The sequence below is a fragment of the Macaca thibetana genome, chromosome 17, assembly GCF_024542745.1.
Source record: "Macaca thibetana thibetana isolate TM-01 chromosome 17, ASM2454274v1, whole genome shotgun sequence".
Lineage (NCBI taxonomy): Eukaryota > Metazoa > Chordata > Mammalia > Primates > Cercopithecidae > Macaca > Macaca thibetana.
In genome coordinates, this window is record NC_065594.1 from 4,359,564 (window position 1) to 4,382,468 (window position 22,905).

The window sequence follows — 22,905 nt, forward strand, 5'->3', positions numbered from 1 at the left end:
GGAAGGATTTTTGCCATTTGGTTTGTTTTCTGTATGTTTTATGGCTTTATTTGTTGTTGCTTATTTCCTTCATTGCTGCCTTTCTTTGTGTTTACTTAATTTTTTCTTTTGTAGTCACAAATTTTGATTCCCTTCTCAATTCTTTTTGTCCATATTCTGTAAATAGTTTCTGTGGTTACCCATCAGGATTACATATGACATCCTGAAGTTATAACAATCTGTTTTGAGTAGACAGCTTAACTTTAGTTGCATGTAAAACCTCTACTGCTTTACGTATCTGCTCCCCTTTATTTTTTCGATGTCACAAATTACATTCCTCTATATTGTATACCCATTAAGATAGATTGATATTTTGCATATTTGTCCTTTAAATTCTGTAGAAAATAAAAAGTAGAATTATAAATAAAAATTACACTAATATTGGTTTTTATGTTTGCCCATGTATTTACCTTTACCAGAGATGTTTTTATCATTGTATGGGCTTTGAGTTACTGTGTAGCCTTCTTTCACATTAACGTGAAGGACTTTCATTAGTATTTCTTATACGGAAAGTCTACTGGTAATGAACTCCTTCAGCTTTCGTTTATCTGGGGATGTTTTAATTTCTCCTTCACTTTTGAAGAATACTTTGACAGCTTTTTTTCTTTTGGTGCTTTTAATATACATTGCCTTTGGACCTCCAAGGTTTCTGCTGAGAAGTTGGCTGATAATCTTATTGAGGATCCCTTGTACTGGACAAATTGCATTGTTCTTGCTGCTTGCAGGATTCTCTTTGTCCTTCAGCAGTTGGTGTTCCTTGAGCTTATAGATTTATAGATTCATGTCTCATCAAATTTTGGAAGGTTTTTTGCCATTATTTCTTCAAATAATTTCTGTCTCTCTCTTTTACTGTGATTCCTATAATATATACATTAGTCTGCTTGATAGTGACCCACAAGTACCTTAGACTTTGTTCACTTCTCTTCATTGTTGTTTTTATTTTTTTCAGGCTTCATTATCTTAATTGTCCTATATTCAAGTTGGCTCATGCTTTCCTTCTGCCTGTCCAAATCTGCAGTAGAACCTTTGGTGGATTTTTAAAGTTACAATTACTGCAGGGTTTTCAATACAATCTGTAGAATTTCTGTTTGGCTATTTTATATAATTTCTCTATGTTGATATTATCATTTTGTCCCCTAGATCATTTTTCTGATTATTCTGTAGTTTTGTTTTGTTTTGTTTTGTTTTGTTTTTTTGTGAGACGGAGTCTTGCTCTGTCCCCCAGGCTGGAGTGCAGTGGCGCAATCTCAGCTCACTGCAAGCTCCGCCTCCTGGGTTTACGCCATTCTCCTGCCTCAGCCTCCCGAGTAGCTGGGACTACAGGCGCCTGCTACCTCACCCGGCTAGTTTTTTGTATTTTTTTTAGTAGAGATGGGGTTTCACCGTGTTAGCCAGGATAGTCTCGATCTCCTGACCTCGTGATCTGCCCGTCTCGGCCTCCCAAAAGTGCTGGGATTACAGGCTTGAGCCACCACGCCCGGCCCTGTAGTTCTTTATCTATGTTTTCCTTTAGCTCTTTAGGCATATTGAAGACAGTTGTTTTAAGCCTGTCTATTGAGTCCAGTGCCTGCGCTGCTTTGAGAACTGTTTTTACTATTCTGTTTTCTTCCTTTGAATGAGCATGTTTTTCTGTTCCTTTGTGTGCCTTGTGGTATTTTTGTTGAAACTGGGCATTTGAGAAAATAGCCACCTTCCCCAGTCTTTGCAGCTGGCTCTTAATGTAACAGTCCTTCACTGAGTGGTTGTGTGTGCCCTGAGCCTTGAGATCAGCCTGAGGTCAGGCTTAAGATCTTCTCAGATGTTTTCTGAGCATGCATCTTGCCTGGGCCTCAGTGTGGCGTGGCTTTTTCAATTCTCCTGTATGTACAACTGCTTTTATATGTCTTAATGTCCTAAAGAGTCTGAGCTCAGATTCTCCTCCTGGCCTTAGATGGTCTATTGTATGTCTCTACTTATGATCTCCTGCCTTCTACAAAATTTGCTTTTCTCTAATTAGCTGTAATACATTTTAGCTGTAATACATTTCAGTTCAATTTAATACCTCACTTACCATGTTATGTGTTAATTTTATCAACAAGTAGAAGTACCCTTTCAGATACAGTTCAGTTACTGTGTGCCTCATTTAACCATATTATGTAAAATTCATCAACTACTGAACTTACTCTTCAAGATACTGTAGATCTGCTTTTCTGTAAATATTTATGAAATACTGCAAAATAACTCTGGAATCTTAAATGAAGGAAAAAGAACCTGTGTGAAGAATTTGCAAGAACTACTGATGATTATCTATCAAATTTAATAAAGGCTAAAAGCTACATTGAAGAGAAAAAAAATAATTTGAATGCAGCTATGAACATAGCAAGAGCATTACAATTATCACCTTCTCTGAGAACGTACTGTGACCTGAAGCAGGTAATTTAATAGTTTACAATGTGAGTTATGTCTGTGGTAGCTTATTTTACATGCTTTGGAATATATTTAAGACAAGAATTTGTTTTTCAGATTATCCTAACCTATATTATTGTTTAGAATTCTAAATTGATGACAATATAGGTTAGGATAATCTAAGTTATAATAAGATAATGTTTGAAATCTAAGACAAACATTGTAAAATTTATATGGCCTTTTGTTATTTTTGACTAGTTAGGGAAATAGTGCAGTTAAGTCTTTGTAACACTTGATCTGAGAGCAAGTAAGGTGACATTGAGGTTAAAGTTTAGGTTTCGAGGACACCTGAATAAAAAAATGAGGACAAATAAGGGTAGCAAACTGAATGGGACTCTGTTTTGTTCACATTAACAATTTAGGTATGGCTGTCAACTCTTAACTTTAAAATTTAATTCAGAATCCTAGTCAACTTTCTCTTCCCATTCCATCCCAAAATGTGCAAGTCAAGAGACAGCTTCAGCCATCTCCTATCATCTAATCATGTGCCTAAGGGGCAAAATTGGGCAAAAAACCAAAAAATGTTTCTGATAGTTTGACAGGACAAGAGTAATCACAGGTATTTGCTGAGTTCTGCCTCACTCCATAAGGGCACAGATCTTGGCTGTAGTCACCTTTGACTCTTCAGAATCTCACTCCCCATGGATAACTAGATGTATAGAAGAGACGCCATTAGTTTACCCGCCTCCAAAGTCTCTAACGTTAAATGAAAGGATTTGCCATGACCCTACTTGGCTAGGTGTCCCAGGCTTTAGTTCCAAAACAATAGTAGTCATTTACTGTGAATTACACGTGTGACACTAGAAAAAAGTGATAACATTTGGTCTTTATCCTAGTTAATCTAGTTAAGAAAATAGGGCAAAAAAGGAGAAAACACTTGAAGATAGCAATGCAGTTGCAAAATGAATCTGATCAGTTTTCTCTGATCATGTAACTCTGACTTATTTCTTAGTGTCTATTGTTACCTTTTATACATATCTCCAAAATGCATAAACACTTATTTGTATCCCTTTGAGTGTCCCAAATTGGGCCTGAATGCATAATTAATGAAATACCTAAAAGATACAATTTTACTTCTAAAATCTTACTGTTCAGCAATATTTGTGACAAGATTCACACATGAATGATTTTTTTTTTTTTAATTCTAGATTATCCGGACTTTGAAGTTAACATCAGATAGTGAATTAGCACAAGTTAGTTCTCCAAAACTAAGGAACCCTCCCAGGTGAGTAAGTCATGGTTCAGGAGACAATAACAAGTATAAAGATGTGCTAGAACTTAAATGTATTAAAATAGCAAGTAATAATAAATTGAAATTTTGGGTCACAAATGTTTACCAAGTTAGCAACCAAATTAAGTATAGTCTGTGCTAATTTAGAAAGTTATTTAAATGTTTCCTTTTCAATTCATTAATGTCAGCAACTGATTTTTGTTTAGAGAACTTAGTAAATTTGTATTAGGACATTTATGTATATGTTAATGTTTTATTATAGGTTGAGTGTGAATTGCAGTGAGATCATCTGTATGTTCAACAATATGGGAAAGATTGAATTTGGGGACTCGGCAAAGTAAGTATAAGCATGGTAACATGCCATTAATGTCTGATAGTACCTACATTATCTAAGAGACAGAAAAATTGATGTTTAGTGTAATTCAAAAGCTGAAAAATAAAGGACAAAATAGTTCCTATAGTTAAATTCTATGTATAATATTTTTTAAAAGGCCAAGAAGGTATCAGTATTCAGCAATATACATGTCAAAGTTATCTTTGAGATTGATTTAGTCAGCAAGCACTGAACACTGCTAGGCACTAACTAACACCCTAGATACTGAGATAAATGTCAAAGAAATTACAATAAGTAGAGGAAGAAGGACATGTAAACAATAAAATGCATAATTGCTAGGGTAGTGTATGCAGAATTTACTTGAGGTGCAAAGCAAAGGAATGATCAGTTCTTCCTGGGGTAACAGGACTTGGAAAGGTATTTTCTTTTCCCATATCTGTTAAAATTAAGTAGCAAGTAGAAAGGAGGAGAAAAAGGAAGTAGGCATCTTATGGGCAGTGAATATATGGGCAGTGAAATAGCATGCTAGGTTCAGGGAATGGTGTATATAATTCCATTCTCTGTGTCCCCAAGGATACATAGATTCTAAGTCCTAAAGACTTTGTATGCTGTCTAATGATGTTTGAACCTTATGATCCATGCTGTCCAATGTGGTGGCTATTTAAATTTAAACATAAATTAATTAAAACGAAATAGAATTAAAATCCAGTTCCTCAGTTCCATTAGCCCACATTTCAAGTGCTCAGTAGCCACATATCGTTAGTGACTACCTGTCTTATTCTATTTGTGCTACTATAACAAAGTTTAAAAAGAACAGATGTTGTTTATTATTCTGTAATTTATAAAGAACAGGTGTTTATTTGCTTGCAGTCCTGGCGGCTGAGAAGCCCAAGATCAGAGTGCTGGCAGCTTTGGTTTTGGTGAGGGCTCTGATCTCTGCTTTAAGATAGCACCTTGAATGCTGTGCCCGCACGTGGCAGAAAGCATGGAAGAGGGAAAAGGGACAAATAACTGTCCTCCCACGGTGGAAGAGCAGAAGAGCGAAGAAGAGCCTAAGCTAGTTCTGTCCAGACTTGTTGTAAAGCACAAATCCATTCCTGAGGGCACAGCCCTCATTACTTGATTATTAATTTCCCCAAAGGCCCCACCTCTTAATATCACCACAATGGGAATTAAGTTTCAACATGAATTTTGAAACATTTGGACCAAAGCACTGCTATGTTAGACAATGCGGCCTCTTTCCATTATCACTAAAAGTTCTGTTGTACAGTAGAGTTCTAGGCAGTAGAAAGCCACTAAAAGGTTTTAAGCATGAAAGTAAAAATAATTAGATTACATTTTTTAAGGATAATTCTGGTGGCCATTTGGGGGATTATTTGGGGTAAGAGGATGTTAGTGAAGGCTGAAGGATCACTTAGGCCATCATATCGGTAGACTCAGCAAATCATGAGAACTAAAACTTAGCTAATAGTACTGGATAGGGACTGAGAATAGATATGACAAATGCAAAATAGGGAAAATTAATAAAACTTAGTAATGTTTGAATGTGAGGCATGAGGAAAAGGGAAGCATCATCGATGGTTTGTTTACAGGGCTCGCTTTGGTGACTAAGTCGGTGGATTGTGGTATTATTCATCAAGATTAGGAATACAGGAAGAAAAGTAAGTTGGGAGGGGGAAGATAGTATGTTGAGTACTTACTGTTTACCAGCTTTCTGGGGAGAAATATGTACAGCTTAATTGTATATGAATGCTGAAACTTAGGAGAACTTGGACTTGATTCTGTCTGGGTTTAGGGGTAATCAGAATATAGATGTAGAAACCCCCCATAAAGAAGTAAGTTGGTTCATTGTAGGTGGATTGTTTCCAATGGAAATGGTCTCCCGAGAGAAGCGTCACATTTGTTACCTTAGGGAACAAATTAGTCTGGCTCACAGTATTACCATTTCAGAAGCACATAGGATGATGTATACTCTAAGCCAGGTAAATTCATACAAGCCGAGGTCACAGAACTGATGTGTAGTCAAAATGCCAGTTCGTTAACTTAATGGGTAAATACAATTGTAAACAGGGACTAGAACTGAGGAGCTAACTTGTCAGAAGTTACTTCTTTTGTAATCATTTTTGATTAAAGGGAATAAAATTAATCAAATAGCTTAAGAGAATTAGGCTGAGATAGCTGATGAGATTCCTCTCCATCAGAGGGAAGACTTTGCCAGAGGAAGTGGAATACCAGTCCTTCGGCTCAGTCATATTTCTCCATGCTTGGGAGAGCCCTGCCCCAGATTTACTTTTATAACTTGACTTTATGCTTACATGGATAATCAACAACCTTTGCAATCAATATGTTCTTCTTGACATTTTTACAACTTGAATATGGTTACAATCAAGCATTTCTAAGACACTAAAAACTACTCTGCCTCTTTAAGAATCTGTACTGATCTTCTGCTTTACATTTAACTCTGAGAGCTGCCTTTTAAATTCTTCCTTAGTTTTTAGGGAAAGTATTACTGTAACCTGCATGTACTGATTACAAATGATAGTTAAACTATGGGTTTGCACAGTAAGAGCAGGTATTCAAACAGGTCAAGGACAGTACCCTGGAAAGATACTAAAATTTAAAGCAGGGAAAGGGTAATCTGTAAAAGAACTTGAGACAGAGCAGACAGAAGTTGAAGGGGAACAGACGTGGTGTCGTACAAGTCAAAGCAGAGGTTTATGACACTGGAGCTGATTAATAATGTTGAATGTCTCAGGTCTAATAAAAGTTATGAAAAGAGATATTTAGATTGCAAGGTTGTGTACATATATATGACTCTCAGGTATTTGGACTTCAACATATATCAATTTTACTTAGTTAAATGTATGTCCTCTGTTGGAAGAGGCAGATAAACATGTATCATTGCTAAGCCCAACTGGCTTTGTTGGTTGTTATTTCCACAGTGCCTTGTTAAACAGTGATCTGTGAATAAGCTAAATCCATCATGGAATAGCTAAAATATAAACTTCATGAAACCCAATCTTATCTCATTGTAAAATTTCTATACTTGTAGATTTGATAGCCTAAAAACCACCTGGGTATGTGGAGAAAATAGAAAAATATGGAGTAGAATGGATAAATAACTGGCAGTGGGTTAGTGGCTATTGAATAATCATGCCCAAAAGATTCAGATTAATGGCCATGGTGGAAGTTTCTAGTGACTTATGGTTGTACCATATACCTCTGTATTCATAAGCTTATGTCTCTGCATTTTTAAACAGATGTTATCCCCAAGAAAATGAAATTAGACAGAATATTCAAAAGAAATATAATAACAAAAAGGGACTTTCTTGTTATGATACATACCCACCACTAGAAAGGAAAAAGGTTGACATGTCTGTCGTAACCAATGAAGCACCACCACCTCCTTTGCAACCTGAGACAAATGATGTACATTTAGAAGCAAAAATCTTCCAGCCACAGAAAGACGTTGTTGCAACAGCATCCTCTAAAACCATTGCTGTGTTACCTCAGATGGGATCTAGCCCTGATGTGATAATTGAAGAAATTATTGAAGATAACATGGAAAGTAAGTAAAAATGCAAAAGCAGGAGGGAAACATCTTGTATCTGTAATTAGACACAGTTGGTACCTTTTTCGACCATGCATTTAACGAAACATAATTGCTGTTATAATCTTTTTTTTCTCTTTTTTTTTTTTTTTTTTTTTGAAATGGAGTCTCACTCTGTTGCCCAGGCTGGAGTACAGTGACTGGATCTCGGCTCACTGCAAGCTCCGCGTCCCAAGTTTACACCATTCTCCTGCCTCAGCCTCCCGAGTAGCTGGGATTACAGGCGCCCGCCACCTCGCCCGGCTAGTTTTTTTGTATTTTTTTAGTAGAGATGGGGTTTCACTGTGTTAGCCAGGATGGTCTCGATCTCCTGACCTCGTGATCTGCCCGTCTCGGCCTCCCAAAGTGCTGGGATTACAGGCTTGAGCCACCGCGCCCGGCCTGTTATAATCTTATTCCTCATTATGAGTTAAAACCTGTTCATTCCATGCCCCTCCCCTCACATTTTCCAGAGCTGGATAATTTTTATTTTTGATGCAGTAATATAGCTAACCTCTGAGGTATAAATTAATATCTGGTTTAATTAGGGTATTTTGAGATTTTTTAGTGTTCTCACATACAAGCCTTGTATAAAAGATATAAATAAATGAGAGAGATGTGATTTGTGGACATAATCTTATTACTTTCTTTGAATTAAGAACATCTTCAATCTTTGTTATGAGATTTAATATAAACTATCATGATTGTAATGTTGTCTATTTTATAACATTTAAATATATCACAGTTGTATTTAATTACATTTCCCATGTCAGTATTCTTTCCATTAACATGGAGTGAGATACTCTACTATGTAGTTTTATACTGATAGTCTCCTTTAAGACCATTTTTCAAGATCAGCTTTTATTTTCCCCTACCTGTTGTGTATTTTATTGGTTGACTCTCCAGAATTACATTTTTAAAAACACACTTCTTTCCACTGTATTATCATTGTTGTCTCAATTACTTAAGATACCTGTAATAACTTTATTCACTGATACAATGGGTGTTGCCATTCCAGTATTTTGCCAGTTTCAGTACAGGTTTTTAAAAACTAGCATGTCATTGTTAACATTAACATAGTTAGTACAAGTTGTCTTTATTTCTTATTTTGATGAAGCATGCAGCACCGATGATCTTGGGGAGACACCTAGATATCCAAAAAAGCCGCTTCAGAAAAACTCATCTGTTCCTTTTGGATCAAAAGCAGGTACTGTAACAACTGTCTGAGCTTGATGTAGTGGAGTTTACTGTATGTGTAGTAACTCTTACCTCGTGTGAGGTAGTAAGTAAAGTGAATTTCACTGATAACTAAAACATATTACTTTCTAATGTTAAAAGTTTTAATTCTGGGGCCAGACACCATGGCTCACACCTGTAATCGCAGCACTTTGGGAGGCCGAGGCGGGTGGATGATTTGAGCTTAGGAGTTCGAAACCAGCCTGGACAACATGGTGAACCCTGTCTCTACAAAGAAATACAAAAACATAAGTGGGTGTGGTGGTGCGCAGCTGTGGTCTCAGCTATTCAGGAGGCTGAGGTAGGAGGATCACTTGAGCCTGGGAGGCGGAGGTTGCAATGAGCTGAGGTCACACCACTGCACTCCACCCTGGGTAACAGAGTGAGACCTCATCTCGAATGAATGAATAAATGAATGTTTTGACTCTGGCAGAAATATTCCCCCCAACAAAAAAATATTTTTTGAGACAGAGTCTTATTCTGTTTCCCAGGCTGGAATGCAGTGGCATGATCTTGGCTCACTGCAACCTCCTCAGGCTCAAATGATTCTCGTGCCTCAGCCTCCGGAGTAGCTGGGATTATAGGCACGCACCACCACGCTCAGCTAATTTTTGTATTTTTAGTAGAGATGGAGTTTCACCATGTCGGCTAGGCTGGTCTCAAAGTCCTGTCCTCAAACGATCCTCCCTCCTTGGCCTTCCAAAGTGCTAGGATTATAAGCGTGAGCCATCGTGCCCAGCTAGGAATATTTCCAAAATTTATGCTTCTCTCAGATATCACCCCAGTTGTACATACAACTGTCTTTTTACCTCACCCTAAATATGGGCATTATTCTTTATATTTTCTATTGGATAGTTAAAATGATGCATTTGTTCAGTTTCTGTCATCTGTCTATACTTGGCTGTATTCATTTCTACTCCTCCTAGTCTTTGTTTTTTAAACAGTTTTACCATGTAAACATTTACCTCATTCAAAAATTAAATATATATTAAAATATTATGTGAAACTTCCCCCCATCCTACTCCCATTCTATTCAGTGTCTCCATCTCTTCCAGATTTTCCTTATGCATTTACAAATAAACACACACAAATTATTTTTCCAACCTTCTCTCTCCCTCTCTCTCTCTATGTGGACCGCGGGGGTTCTTTTTTATACACAAAATGCAGCATACCACTGTTTTGTTTTTTGCATTCCTTCCTTAACATTATACTTTGGAGATCTTTTCATATTAGTGAAGACACTTGGCTTAAGAAAATTTTCTGACTGTCTTTACCTCTACTTGCCCCACCGAAAAGCCCGCACGTTCCCCTAAATGCTGCTTAGTGCTTCGGCTTTGCCTAAACATTTTTTCACATCTGATTTATAAGACTAACCTGATTTATAAGACTTGGGAGTCAGAGTGGCTATGAGCTGTATTGGTTCTATAGGTAGGGTATAGATGGAAGTGGCTTTTATAGGCTATCCTAGAAACCTAATCATTATCAGTAGGGGTTCTGAGTTCCAAATATGTTCATAAATAAACTGAACTTTTGTAATACAGTAGAGTTACAGCATATACGCAGACTTTAGAATCTTAACTATTACATGGACTATGATTCCACTTATTTAGCATATTTTGCAAGTAATATGAAGTATTTATAGTTCAGGTTACTAAAGAATTCATTGTTGAAAGTGATCCATTTGTTTTATCAATCATTTAGTGCTTGGACTACTTCCTGGGGCCTACGTGCAGTATTCCCAGAGTTCACAATGCCATAAGACACTCTTTTAGAGGCTATTAGCAGTTGTTCAGCTTTTGTGAATTATTTTCTAACTCATGATTTATTAACGTGGTTTAAACATTTTTATCCAGGTTCCGCAGAGCTAGTTTTTGTAAGCCATGTGATAGATCCTTGCCATTTCTACATTCGGAAGTATTCACAAATCAAAGATGCAAAAGTACTGGAGAAGAAGGTGAATGAATTTTGCAATAGGAGTTCACACCTTGATCCTTCAGACATTTTGGAACTAGGTAATGAAATATTAGTCCAAGTTAAAATATCAAATTTATTTAAATATTATAATAACTTGGCCAACCCACATAAGACTTGTTGTAATATAGATTTTTACTCTTAAGTTCATTTGTTAGTAAGCATAAAAGTTTTAGGATTATTTAACATAAATTATTTAGGCAAATTAGCTAAGGATTAAGATGGAATGTTGGCATATTTTTAGAGTGAAATATGTACAGAAACTCCATTATATATTAGGGCGAATTGCTTTTAAAACTACAAAACCTGTAACAGGTTATGTAGCCTGTCCCCTTGTCTCCATGAAGAACTGTGCCTCTAAGATGATTCTTTTTGTGTAACTCCAGTCTCTTGCTCGCCGTTGTGAGTGTTGGGGCTAGCATTGAGCACCTGAGATTCAGGAGACCCGTGGCACCCATTCCCAGTGCCCTACAGAGACTAATAGCAAATTCAGTCAGTCTTTTAATTGTGAGGACATGTGAATTTGCCATGCTTCAGGCTTTTGTTACGAGTATTTTTCTTATAACGTTGTTGACTGAATTTGATTGTACCTTAAAATATGATGAAGCTATGATTCGTTTGTATTAATAGAGTATTTTTCTCATTATGTTAATAGCAGTCAATACCTATGTGTAACTAATACTGAAAGTGTTTTATCTGTCTAGTCTTGATTGATAAGTTGTTTAAAAGTGTGATTCACTCTCAGCTCATCTGTATAGCCTTTCAGGATATCAGAAGAGTAGGATCATCATATACTTTGACAAAAATGAATAGTAATTCTAAAACTTAAAAAATAACATTTATTTTATGCCATGTGAGCTAGGAATATTAGGTTGTTAGTATCTAAGTGGAGGAAAGTGTAGTACTGAATTTAATTTTTGTGGTTGCAGATAATATGTCTAAAATGTAATACATGCCAAAAATAACTCAGCTTATTTTCAGAAAATGTTCTAAGAAAGCCAAAAGGCTGTGCTTTAAGTTGTTAATGCTAATTATGTTGGCAAGGTAAATATAGCTGATTAAAACACTCATATTTTGAGAAATTAGTGATAAGGAAAGAAACGTGAATTGTTGATTTAGGAAAGGAGAGTATCCTCTTGTTCCCTTTTCCTGCCTCTGTACTTCATTATGAAGAACAATAAATGGCTTCAGCAGACTTTTATCCATTGAAAGAAAGAATAGTTTTATAAATATATACAGCAGGTCTTCAAATAACATCTCATTATAATTTTGATGAGAAAAAATCAATTCCTGGTTTGGGCAAATGTCTGTGTTGAGTTTGCACATTCTGCCCGTGTCTGTGTGGGTTTTTTCAGGTACTCTGGTTTCCTTGCACATCCTAAAGATGCACACATTAGGTTAATTGATGTGTCTACATTGTTCCAGTCTGAGTGGCGGGTGGGGGGGGGTGGAGGGGAGGAGGGAGAGAGAGAGAGTGTGTGTGTGTTTACCCTGCGATGGAATGGTGTTCTGACCAGAATGGGTTCCTACCTTGTGCCCTGAACTGCCTGAATAGGCTTTAGCCACCCTCGACTCTAGAATAAGCGAGTTGGAGAATGAATAAATACATATATATTATCATAAAATTCATAAAGTACTTGATAACTATACAAATGCATGACAATAAATCATGCAGTACAAAAGCGCTCTGTGACTCCACCTTATTTATGATTGTTTTTGAACTGTGACGCCAGGAGGTACTCCTCACAATTCTCACTTTGCAAGCTGTAATTCTTTGAGTTAACCCACTACCACTATGACTGCCATCACTCACTGATTCACCAAAAATTGAATAAATATCTTTCTTGTTCATCTTTCTTAAATGTACGTGTAGCTCACACTTGTTTCAGTATTTAATATTAAAAGTGTTTGGGGTCTTTATAAGTTTGACGATATTTTTGTGACCAGAAATACATGTGGAAACTTAACTCTTGTTTATATTAATAAGCCTGTGTGGTAAGATTGGTTTTGTTATGCCATTTTGCTTAAAGTCACAGTTTCTAAGAATGTATCAATGACATTAAGTGGGGATTTACTTTTTTTTAAAACTAAGAATGTTGGTACAGTAGTGTAGCAAAATAAGAGAAGGGTCACTGACAAACTGACGACCAAACGTTTTGGTAGGACTTAAAAGGCTGCCTATAATGTGCTTTTCAACTATTCCTGTTGTTATTAGTGTATACAGAGGAGATTACACAGCATCTCTCTGTATATAATCAGTGATCAGAGTTTACCAGATTATTTCCAAAATATGTAGTTTAAATGGGCTCTAAGACTACCTGAGTTCTCCTGCTACTTCTTCTAAGTAGCCATGTGAGTTGGGCCAGATTCGTTTTTCTTCCTCAGTTTCCTCACTTATATGATGGAAACACTACCTTCGTAGGGCTGTTGTGGGGAGTAAGTGAATTCAGACAAAACAGAACATTTCTGAGCTCATAGTAAGCATTCACCTGTGGGCCTTTTTTTGTTTGTTTGATCTTCTTTTTTCCTGGTTATTAATTTGTAATCCAACTGGTCCCTGCAAAGGTCTTCCTCTACTGCTGAGTCCTTAATTCATCTTCCCTCTTCTCTGAACACCACTGGGTGCCAATTAATTTTGGCATTTCACAAGCTGCCTTTCATTGTTTTACTCTCACTCTCCTTTACAAAGAGAAGACAATTGTTTCTTCTCTCATTACGAACTTCAGTATGTGTTTGTCAGTAAGTGTACATGTGTACATGCACAAGGACAGATGGTATTGCTTGTAAGTACAGTGTAATTGTGGTAATTTGCTTGTCTCTATTCCTTTCTTGAGCTTCTTGATGGCAAGACAGTCTCATTCATCTTTGTTCTTATTGCTGATGAAGCAGGTCCTCATTAAGTGACTGCTAACTTAGTATTTGGATGTTTATCTCCCTATTTAGCTTGTTTCTGTATAACAGAAACTATCATAATATGCTGTATTATATCTTCATAGCACTTGAACACAGTGGTATATCATCAGTAAATAAATGAATTAAGACTTTCGTGGTAGAACTAACGTGTCTGTAAACTTACTAAATGTCTTTCTTGATAAATGTTGATAATGATTTGTTTCCCTCATTTAGGTGCAAGAATATTTGTCAACAGTATTAAAAATGGAATGTGGTGTCGAGGAACTATCACAGAATTAATTCCAATAGAGGGTAAAAATACCAGAAAACCTTGTAGCCCAACCAGATTATTTGTCCATGAAGTTGCACTAATACAAATATTCATGGTAGATTTTGGAAATTCTGAAGTCCTGATTGTCACAGGGTATGATATTTTATAATATGTATTCTTGGCCTGCTTAGAAACATTTTGGAGGAAGGTGGAGTCAAAGGATAAAGGAAATTAGAGGTAGAGAGAGTAATTTGTCATTCTTAACTTCCAAGACACATTTTATTATTTTGCTCCACAGTTGTCTTGATACGTAAAATTTTATCTTTTACCAGTATTACTAGATGGAGAGCTTAGAAAAGGAATTCCAAACTTAAGTACTCTTCTTATGTCACTTCTAAGCGGGGAATAATACACAAACTAATTCTTTCAAATAAAATGTTACAGTTAGCTACAGATGATTGAGTTAAATTTTTAATCAGACTTCTGTAATTTCATTAATGTTTTTTAAAGTGTCATGCTGTCTAACTCAGTGTCAGTATTTTAAATGGTTTTCTCTGTCTTCTAGGAAAATAATACAAACTGCTATGTTTCTGTAGTAAGGACCAGTATTAACCATAGCATGATCGCTTAGTGGTTATAGCTTTATAAATAAATAGATTTATATGGGGGGAAGTGTCATTATCTCCTGTAAGCTCAGATTGAATGAATATATGAAAGTACAAATGTGGCTGAGATTTCATTCTGTGGAGGAAAACAGTATCTGTGCTTATAGAAGCTAAACTAAATCTATATAGTAAGAAAGTGTGAATTTGGAATATAACTTTCTAAAAAGTGTAACTTAAGAAAAATTATACTTAGAAATGCATACCTTCTGTGGGGGAAAACACATTTAAGTTTGAAACTTTACTTTTAATAAATATTACTTGAATTTCTCCTAGAGTTGTTGATACCCATGTGAGACCGGAACACTCTGCTAAACAACATATTGCACTAAATGATTTATGTCTGATTCTAAGGAAATCTGAACCATATATTGAAGGGCTGCTAAAAGACATCCAGCCGTTAGCACAACCATGCTCATTGAAAGACATTGTTCCACAGAATTCAGTAAGTGAGACTTTATTTTTTCCTTCAGAGGCTATTACAATTGTAGCTATGTGTTGCCAATTAGATTGCTAAGTATAGCCTCAGGGAACCACTAATCTTGGTAAATACATAGTGCATATTAAACTATTATTTCTAATAGAAAAGGAAATGAACTTCAGTTTCCACAATTGAAAATATTTTTAATGGGAAATTGAGTTGAATAAGCATATATTAACATAATGATTGGTTAAGAATCCAAGCAAACCAGTAATTTTGGAGTCAACTGTCCAGAGAAATAAGTTTGTGGTGTGGTGTGTGTTTCTCTACAGTATTTTCTTATTTCCATTGCCCTTTATTACTCTATTTAATGGCCATATTGCATTCTGCGTTTTGTATTATTTATGAAAATCTGTTCTCCAGCAAGACTGTAAACTCTTAAGAGACAGAAATTGTAACAATACATGTTAAGCAGTTCTATTCTTACAAGGTCTGTGAGAGCAGGAGTCTGTCTTTGCTCATCGTTGTATTCCCAGCATTTAGCAGATCACCTGCCACATAGAAGGCATTCAACACATATTTGAAATAACAAATAAGTTAATAAAAAAAGGAAACACAGAAGTAATAGCACTGGTGTTTTCTTTAAAATGGTGTTTTGTTTTTAATTTTCTCTTTTTTAACTTCTTGCATTTTTTACACTGAGTGGATTTTACATTTATAATCATAAAAAGTTCAGAAAGCTATTCTCTTTTTTGTTTTTAAGGAATTTCTGGTTTTGATCATGAATTTACTTTCGATATGGTACTTAAATGTTCAAAGATCAAGATAAAAACTTTTTTGGCTGGGTGTGGTGGCCCAAGGCTGTAATTCCAGCACTTTAGGAGGCTGAAGTGGGAGGATTGCTTGGGTTCAGGAGTTTGAGACCAGCCTGGGCAACATGGCGAGACCCTGTCTACCAAAAATACAAAAATTAGCCAGGCATGGTGATACACCATGGAGGCTGATGTGGAAGGATCGCTTGAGCTTGGGAGGCAGAGATTGCATGAGCTGAGATTATGCCACTGCGTACCGGTCTGGGTGACAGAGTAAGACCCTGTCTCAAAAGAAAATTTTTTTGCCCAGTGGGTGGATTTTTTTTTTTTTAAATCACTTAAGTAGCATAAATCTTATGTATTGCTAGTAATGGAAACTGGATTAACTGATGATGATTGTAAATTTTTAAATTTTTTTTAGCCATACCTATATTTTCAAAATTACCTTTTGAATTTTCATCTAAGTGGAAAACAGAATACTTATTTCTTTCATTTTGAGATCTTTGTTTATAACCTTCATATTCCTATCCAAAAGTAAAACTAAATTCTAAAGTAAAACCTCGAGAATATATTTATAAAGTGAAGGTTGGGAGGCTGAGGCGGGAGAATGGCGTAAACCCGGGAGGCGGAGCTTGCAGTGAGCCGAGATCACGCCACTGCACTCCAGCCTGAGAGACACAGCGAGACTCCGTCTCAAAAAAAAAAAAAAAAAGTGAAGGTATATGCACATTGTACATTCATAAAGACTGCCCCTAAGTTTGTGGCCCTGGCTGTTTCTTTTTTTCTTTCTTTTCTTTTTTTCTTTTTTTGACATGGGGTCTTGTTCTGTCACCCAGACTGGAGTGCAGTGGCACGGTCTGGGCTCACTGCAACCTCTGCCTCTCGGGTTCAAGCAATCCCCTGCCTCAGCCTCCCGAATAGCTGGGATTAAAGGCACCCGCCACCATGCCCGGCTAATTTTTGTATTTTTTGTAGAGACAGGGTTTCACCATCTTGGCCAGGCTGGTCTTGAACTCCTGCCCACCTCGGCCTTGCAAAGTACCGGGATTACAGACGTGAGCCACCACACCCGGCCTTCCCTGGCTGTTTCTTAATGTCTGTGGTTGGTTCATTTTGCTCACAGTTGCGTCTGTGGTTGGTACAAACCTAAATCCAGAACATTGTAACATTAGAGACACTTATAATTACTAATTACTATGGAATTTTACTTTTTTGCCCAGAATGAAGGCTGGGAAGAGGAAGCTAAAGTGGAATTTTTGAAAATGGTTAATAACAAGGCTGTTTCAATGAAAGTTTTTAGAGAAGAAGATGGTGTGCTTATTGTAGATCTGCAAAAACCACCACCAAATAAAATAAGCAGTGATATGCCTGTGTCTCTTAGAGATGCACTAGTTTTTATGGAACTAGCAAAGTAAGTAACTTATTAAAACTTAAATATTCTTTGAGATTATAGCTATAAATAAGTAGCAGACTTTGCCTTTAAAAACCATGTCTCTAAAGTAAACCTTAACATACCTGAAGTTAAAAATACTGCTTTTAAACTTTTCTAAGTACAGTTGTTGTCTGTGAAAACTGGATTCAGATCATTGGATTTAAGAAAATAGGCTGGACAGGGCGGCTCCTAACTGTAATTCTAGCTCTGTGGGAGGCCGAGGAGGGAGGATTCCTTGGGGTCATGAGTTTGAGACCAGCCTGGGCAACATAGCTAGACCTCATCTCTACAAAGACATACGGAAAGAAATTAACCAGGCCTGGGGGCCTGCACCTGTAGTCCAGCTTCTCCGGTCAGGAGTGAGGTGGGAGGTTTGTTGATCCCAGGAGTTTGAGCTGTGCTCTTGTCACTGTACTCCAGGTTGGGTGACAGAGTAAGACCCTGTCTGTAAAGAAAAAAGAAAATTAGAAAAATTAGAGAAATTAAGGTAGCTCAAAATATAAAGTATGTGTAAATAACTAACATCTTTTGAACTCTTGATAACTTTATAAGCAGCTGTATGACGGTTTCAAGAATTATAGCTTAACTTTTCCTAAATTTTCCTAAATTTTCTAGCCTTTGTAATGAGTTCCTGATCACTACCCTATATTTAATGTATGAATCTAGAACAGATGTTTAAAGTTTATTTGTCCATCATTTCTTTTTGTTTGTTTGAGACAGAGTCACCCAGGCTGGAGTGTAGTAGCACAGCCTCAGCTCACTGAAACCTCTGCCTCCCAGGTTCAGGTGATTCTCATGCCTCAGCCTTCCAAGTAACTGGAATTACGGGCACACATCACCACTCCTGGCTAATTTTTGTGTTTTTGGTAGAGACAGGGTTTCACCGTGATGTCCAGGCTGGTCTTGAACTCCTGCCCACCTTGGCCTTCCAAAGTGCTGGGATTACAGGCGTGAGACACAGTGCCCTGCCTGTCCATCATTTCTGATGACTTAAGTAACCATAGAGGTAGTCAAAGATTCTAATTTTTACCCTGGATGGTTGGGAATGGAACCCAAGCAGGTTCCATTCTAGAAAAATAAAAGTCATCTTGGAGCTGGAGGGGGCCACAGAGACCCTTCAGCTGACATCACCAATTGCTACCACAGACCACAGATATCAATGTAACACAAAGAACAGAAGCAGCTTTGAATCTAAGTGTGATGTGAAAGCCCAGCTCTAAAGTTTTGAGACTTGATACCTTTTTAACCTGGTTTGATAATTGAAGACAATACCGAGAAATATTAGAAGAAAGAAATTAGAAGATGAATGCTTTTGGTAAATAAGTCAGTACATGTGCAACTCCTTCCTTTAGATCAAGTCACTGAGAGAAGAGAGATTAAGAAAATGGCTTGGCCAGGTATGGTGGCTTACACCTGTATCCCAGCACTTCGGGAGGCCAAGACAGTAAGATCGCCTGAGCCCAGGAGTTCAGGGTCAACCTGGGCAATGTAGGGAGACCCTGTCCCTACAAAAATTAGCCAGGTGTGGTGGCATGCCCCTGTGGTTCCAGCTACTTGGGAGGCTGAGGTGGGAGGATTGCTTGAGCCTAGAAGGGTAGAGGCTGCAGTGAGCCATGATCACACCACTGCACTCCAGGCTGGGTGACAAGGTGAGACCCTGCTTACGCTTTTCATTATGCTTTTAATTAGGTTTAAGTCACAATCACTAAGAAGTCATTTTGAAAAAAATACTACTTTACACTATCATCCACCTATTTTGCCTAAAGAAATGACAGATGTTTCAGTAACGGTTTGTCATATAAATAGTCCTGGAGATTTCTATCTTCAGTTGGTAAGTATATAATGTGTTTTTAAATGAAGTTTTTAAATTTTAATTAGACGTGTATAACAAGAATGAGTGTCTACTGTTAATTTTAGTTAGAGCAAACATACCACTGTTAATCTTCCATACATTTAAATTTCTTAGTCGTTGCAACTTCAAACAAGTTCACATGATTATCATAAGTTGAAAGAACAGTGAAGGATAATTAATGTATAAATGTTTCTTGCTACCTTCTGAAATCTGGAGACTAGGAAAGCATATAGAGTTAGCAAATAGAAATATAATGATAAAGTTTTTCTAACCTGTACATCTGAAAATTTGCTGATTATTATTAGGTGTTTTCTGAATTTGAACACAAAATAGACACAGATTAAAGGCATTTTGTATTGAACTTTGGATGTGTGACTGATACATGTAGATAGTAACAATAATAGTTCATCCTTATTGATTTCTGGGTGCTTTATATGATTTCTCTCATCATAAGGCCCTTAAGACTTTAAGTGAATTAATTAATCAATCTTTGCACAATCCTGTGAGAAAGACACTGTTGTCTCCATGGGAATGTGGGGACCCTAACCACAGAGATGAAGCATCTTGCAACTGTGTGAAGGCTACACAGCTCTGAAAGGGTAGAGCCAGGATTGACCTAGGCTGTGCAGCCTCAGAACCTGTCATCTCAAGCATGTCAGCACCGCATCACACCGTAGTGGCTCCTCAGATGAGTTGTGGAGTCGGCTTATCTAAGTTAGGGTTTGCATTTATTCCTTTTGTTGATTTTTTACAGTGTCTTTTATGGTAAAATATACCTAACATAATTTTATAGTTTTTAATAATTGTTCAGTATACGATTCCAGTGCCATTAAGGACATGAAGTGTTGTGCCTCCATTTCCAGAGCTTTTTATTTATCTCAAACAAAAGCCCTGCACCTATGAAACAATCACCATTTGTTCTCCCCTAGTCCCTGAGGAACTTCTGTTCTACTTTCTGTCTCTTTGAAATTGCCTATTCTAGGTACCTTCTAAGTGAAATCATATACAGTGTTTCCTTTTGGATCTGGCTTCTTTCACTTCAACTTAATGTTTTCAAGGTTCCTATTATGTAGGATGTATCAGAATTTCATTCATTTATATGGCTGCATGATATTCTATGTATGGATATACTACATTTTGTTTATCCATTGATCTGTTGATGGCCATTTGGATTGTTTCCACCTTTTGGCCTACGTGAATAATGCTGCTATGGACACTGGCATAAAAGTATCCATTTGGGTCTCTGCTTTTAGTTCGTCTGGTATGTATAATATCTAGGAATGTTTGCTGGATTCTATGGTAATTTTATGTTTAACTTTTTGGGGAACTGCCAAACTATTTTCCATAGCAGCTGCAGTTTTACATTCTTACCAGCAATCCACAAGGTTCCGATTTCTCCACACCCTCATGAACACTTGGTTTTTTTCTTTTTTTATTATTGTTATACTTTAAGGTCTGGGATACATGTGCAGAACATGCAGGTTTGTTACATAGGTATATATGTGCCATGGTGGTTTGCTGCACCCATCCCCGTCATCTACATTAGGTATTTCTCCTAATGCTCTCCCTCCCCTTGTCTCTACCCCACAACAGGCCCCGGTGTGTGATGTTCCCTCCCCGTGTCCAGGTGTTCTCATTGTTTAACTCCCACTTACGACTGAACATGTGGTGTTTGGTTTTCTGTTCCTGTGTTAGCTTGCTGAGAAGGTCCCTGCAAAGGATGTGACTTACCCTTTAAAGTCTGCGTGGTATTCCATGGTGTATATGTGCCATATTTTCTTTATCCAGTCTATCATTGATGGACATTTGGGTTGGTTCCAAGTCTTTGCTATTGTGAATAGTGCTGCAATAAACATACATGTGTATGTGTCTTTTTTATTTTTATTTTTATTTTTTGAGACGGAGTCTCGCTCTGTCGCCCAGGCTGGAGTGCAGCGGCTGGATCTCGGCTCACTGCAAGCTCCGCCTCCTGGGTTCACGCCATTCTCCTGCCTCAGCCTCCCGAGTAGCTGGGACTACAGGCGCCCGCCACCTCGCCCAGCTAGTTTTTTTGTATTTTTTTTTAGTAGAGACGGGGTTTCTCCGTGTTAGCCAAGATGGTCTCGATCTCCTGACCTTGTGATCCAAAGTGCTGGGATTACAGGCTTGAGCCACCGTGCCCGGCCGTATGTGTTTTTATAGTAGAATGATTTCTAATCCTTTCGGTATATACCTAGTATTGGGATTGCTGGGTCAAATGGATTTCTGGTTCTAGATCCTTGAGGAATCGCCACACTGGTTGAACTAATTTACAGTCCCACCAACAGTATAAAAGTGTTTCTGTTTCTCCACATCCTCTCCATTATCTGTTGTTTCCTGACTTTTTAATGATCACCATTCTAACTGGTGTGAGATGGTATTTCATCGTGCTTTTGATTTGCATTTCTCTAGTGACCAGTGATGATGAGCTTTTTTTCGTATGTTTGTTGGTCGCATCAGTGTCTTCTTTTGAATAATAGCATTCTTAGTAAGTGTGAAGTGGTGTCACTTTGTGATTTTGATCTGCATTTCCCTAATGGCCGGCGATACTGAACATCTTTACATGTCCTTATTTATTGACCATTTGTGTATCTTTGAAGAAATAGCCATTCTAGTCATTTATCCATTTATTTTTTTAAATTTTTAAAACTTGTTGTTGTTTTTTTATTTTTTAAACACAGGGCTTCACTCTGTCGCCCAGGCTAGAATGCAGTGGCATGATCGTAAGCTCACTGCAGCCTCAATCTCCTAGGCTCAAGGGATCCTCTAGCCTCAGCCTCCCATATTGCTAGTACTACAGGCACACACCACCACACTTGGCTAATTATTATTTTGTAGACACAGGGTCTCGCTAGGTAACCCAGGCTGACCTTGAACTCCTGGGCCAGAGTGATCCTCCCACTTTGGCCTCCCAAAGTGCCGAGATTACAAGCATGATTCACCATGCCCAACCCTTTGTCCATTTTTTAAATTGGGTTGTTTATTTTGCTGCTGGATTGTAGGAGTTTTATGTATTCTAGATACTAAATTCTTATGAGATATATGACTTACAAATGCAGTTGATCCTTGAACAAGTGGTGGTGGTGGATACCAACACCTGTGCAGTCAAAAATCTGTGTGTAACTTAATTTTTTTTTCCTTTCTTGAGACAAGGTCCAGCACTGTTGCTTAGGATGGAGTGCAGTGGCAAGATCGTAGCTAACTACAGCCTGTAACTCCTGGACTGAAGTAGTCTTCTGTCTCAGCCTCCCAAGTAGCTAGGACTACAGGCATGCACCACACCTCAAATTTTTTTTTTTTTTTTTTTTTTTAGAGACAGGGTCTTGCTATGTTGTCCAGGTTGGTTTTGAACTCCTGGTCTCAAACAGTCCTCCTGCCTCAGCCTCCCAAAGTGCTGAGATTACAGGCATGAGCCTCAACACTCAGTCTGCTTATAACTTTTGATTTCCACAAAACTTTACTAATAGCCTACTGTTGATTAGAAGCCTTAATAATATTTAAACAGCTAACATATATTTTGTATATGTATTTGATACTGTATTCTTAAAGTAAGCTAGAGAAAAGAGATTAAAAATCATAAAGAGAAAATATATTTACTATTCATTAACTGAATGTGGATCATTATACAAGTCTTCATGCCCATCATCTTTGTGTTGAATAGACTGAGGAAGAGCAGGAGTTGCTCTTGCTGTCTCAGGGC

The 22,905-nt window shown here is 37.4% G+C and overlaps 1 protein-coding gene across 5 annotated transcripts in view; it reads left to right on the forward strand.

The window, feature by feature from the left end:
- The window catches only part of RNF17 (ring finger protein 17), a 112,636-nt gene that overhangs the window by 25,127 nt on the left and 64,604 nt on the right, over positions 1-22,905 (forward strand). For all 5 annotated transcript variants that reach the window (XM_050765914.1, XM_050765915.1, XM_050765916.1 and 2 more), the window contains 10 exons: positions 2,280-2,451; positions 3,633-3,709; positions 3,978-4,052; positions 7,310-7,617; positions 8,756-8,845; positions 10,728-10,886; positions 13,972-14,161; positions 14,947-15,115; positions 17,124-17,314; positions 19,025-19,166. In XM_050765914.1, coding sequence (XP_050621871.1) covers positions 2,280-2,451; positions 3,633-3,709; positions 3,978-4,052; positions 7,310-7,617; positions 8,756-8,845; positions 10,728-10,886; positions 13,972-14,161; positions 14,947-15,115; positions 17,124-17,314; positions 19,025-19,166 — 1,573 coding nt within the window. The remainder of the gene's footprint in view (positions 1-2,279; positions 2,452-3,632; positions 3,710-3,977; positions 4,053-7,309; positions 7,618-8,755; positions 8,846-10,727; positions 10,887-13,971; positions 14,162-14,946; positions 15,116-17,123; positions 17,315-19,024; positions 19,167-22,905) is intronic.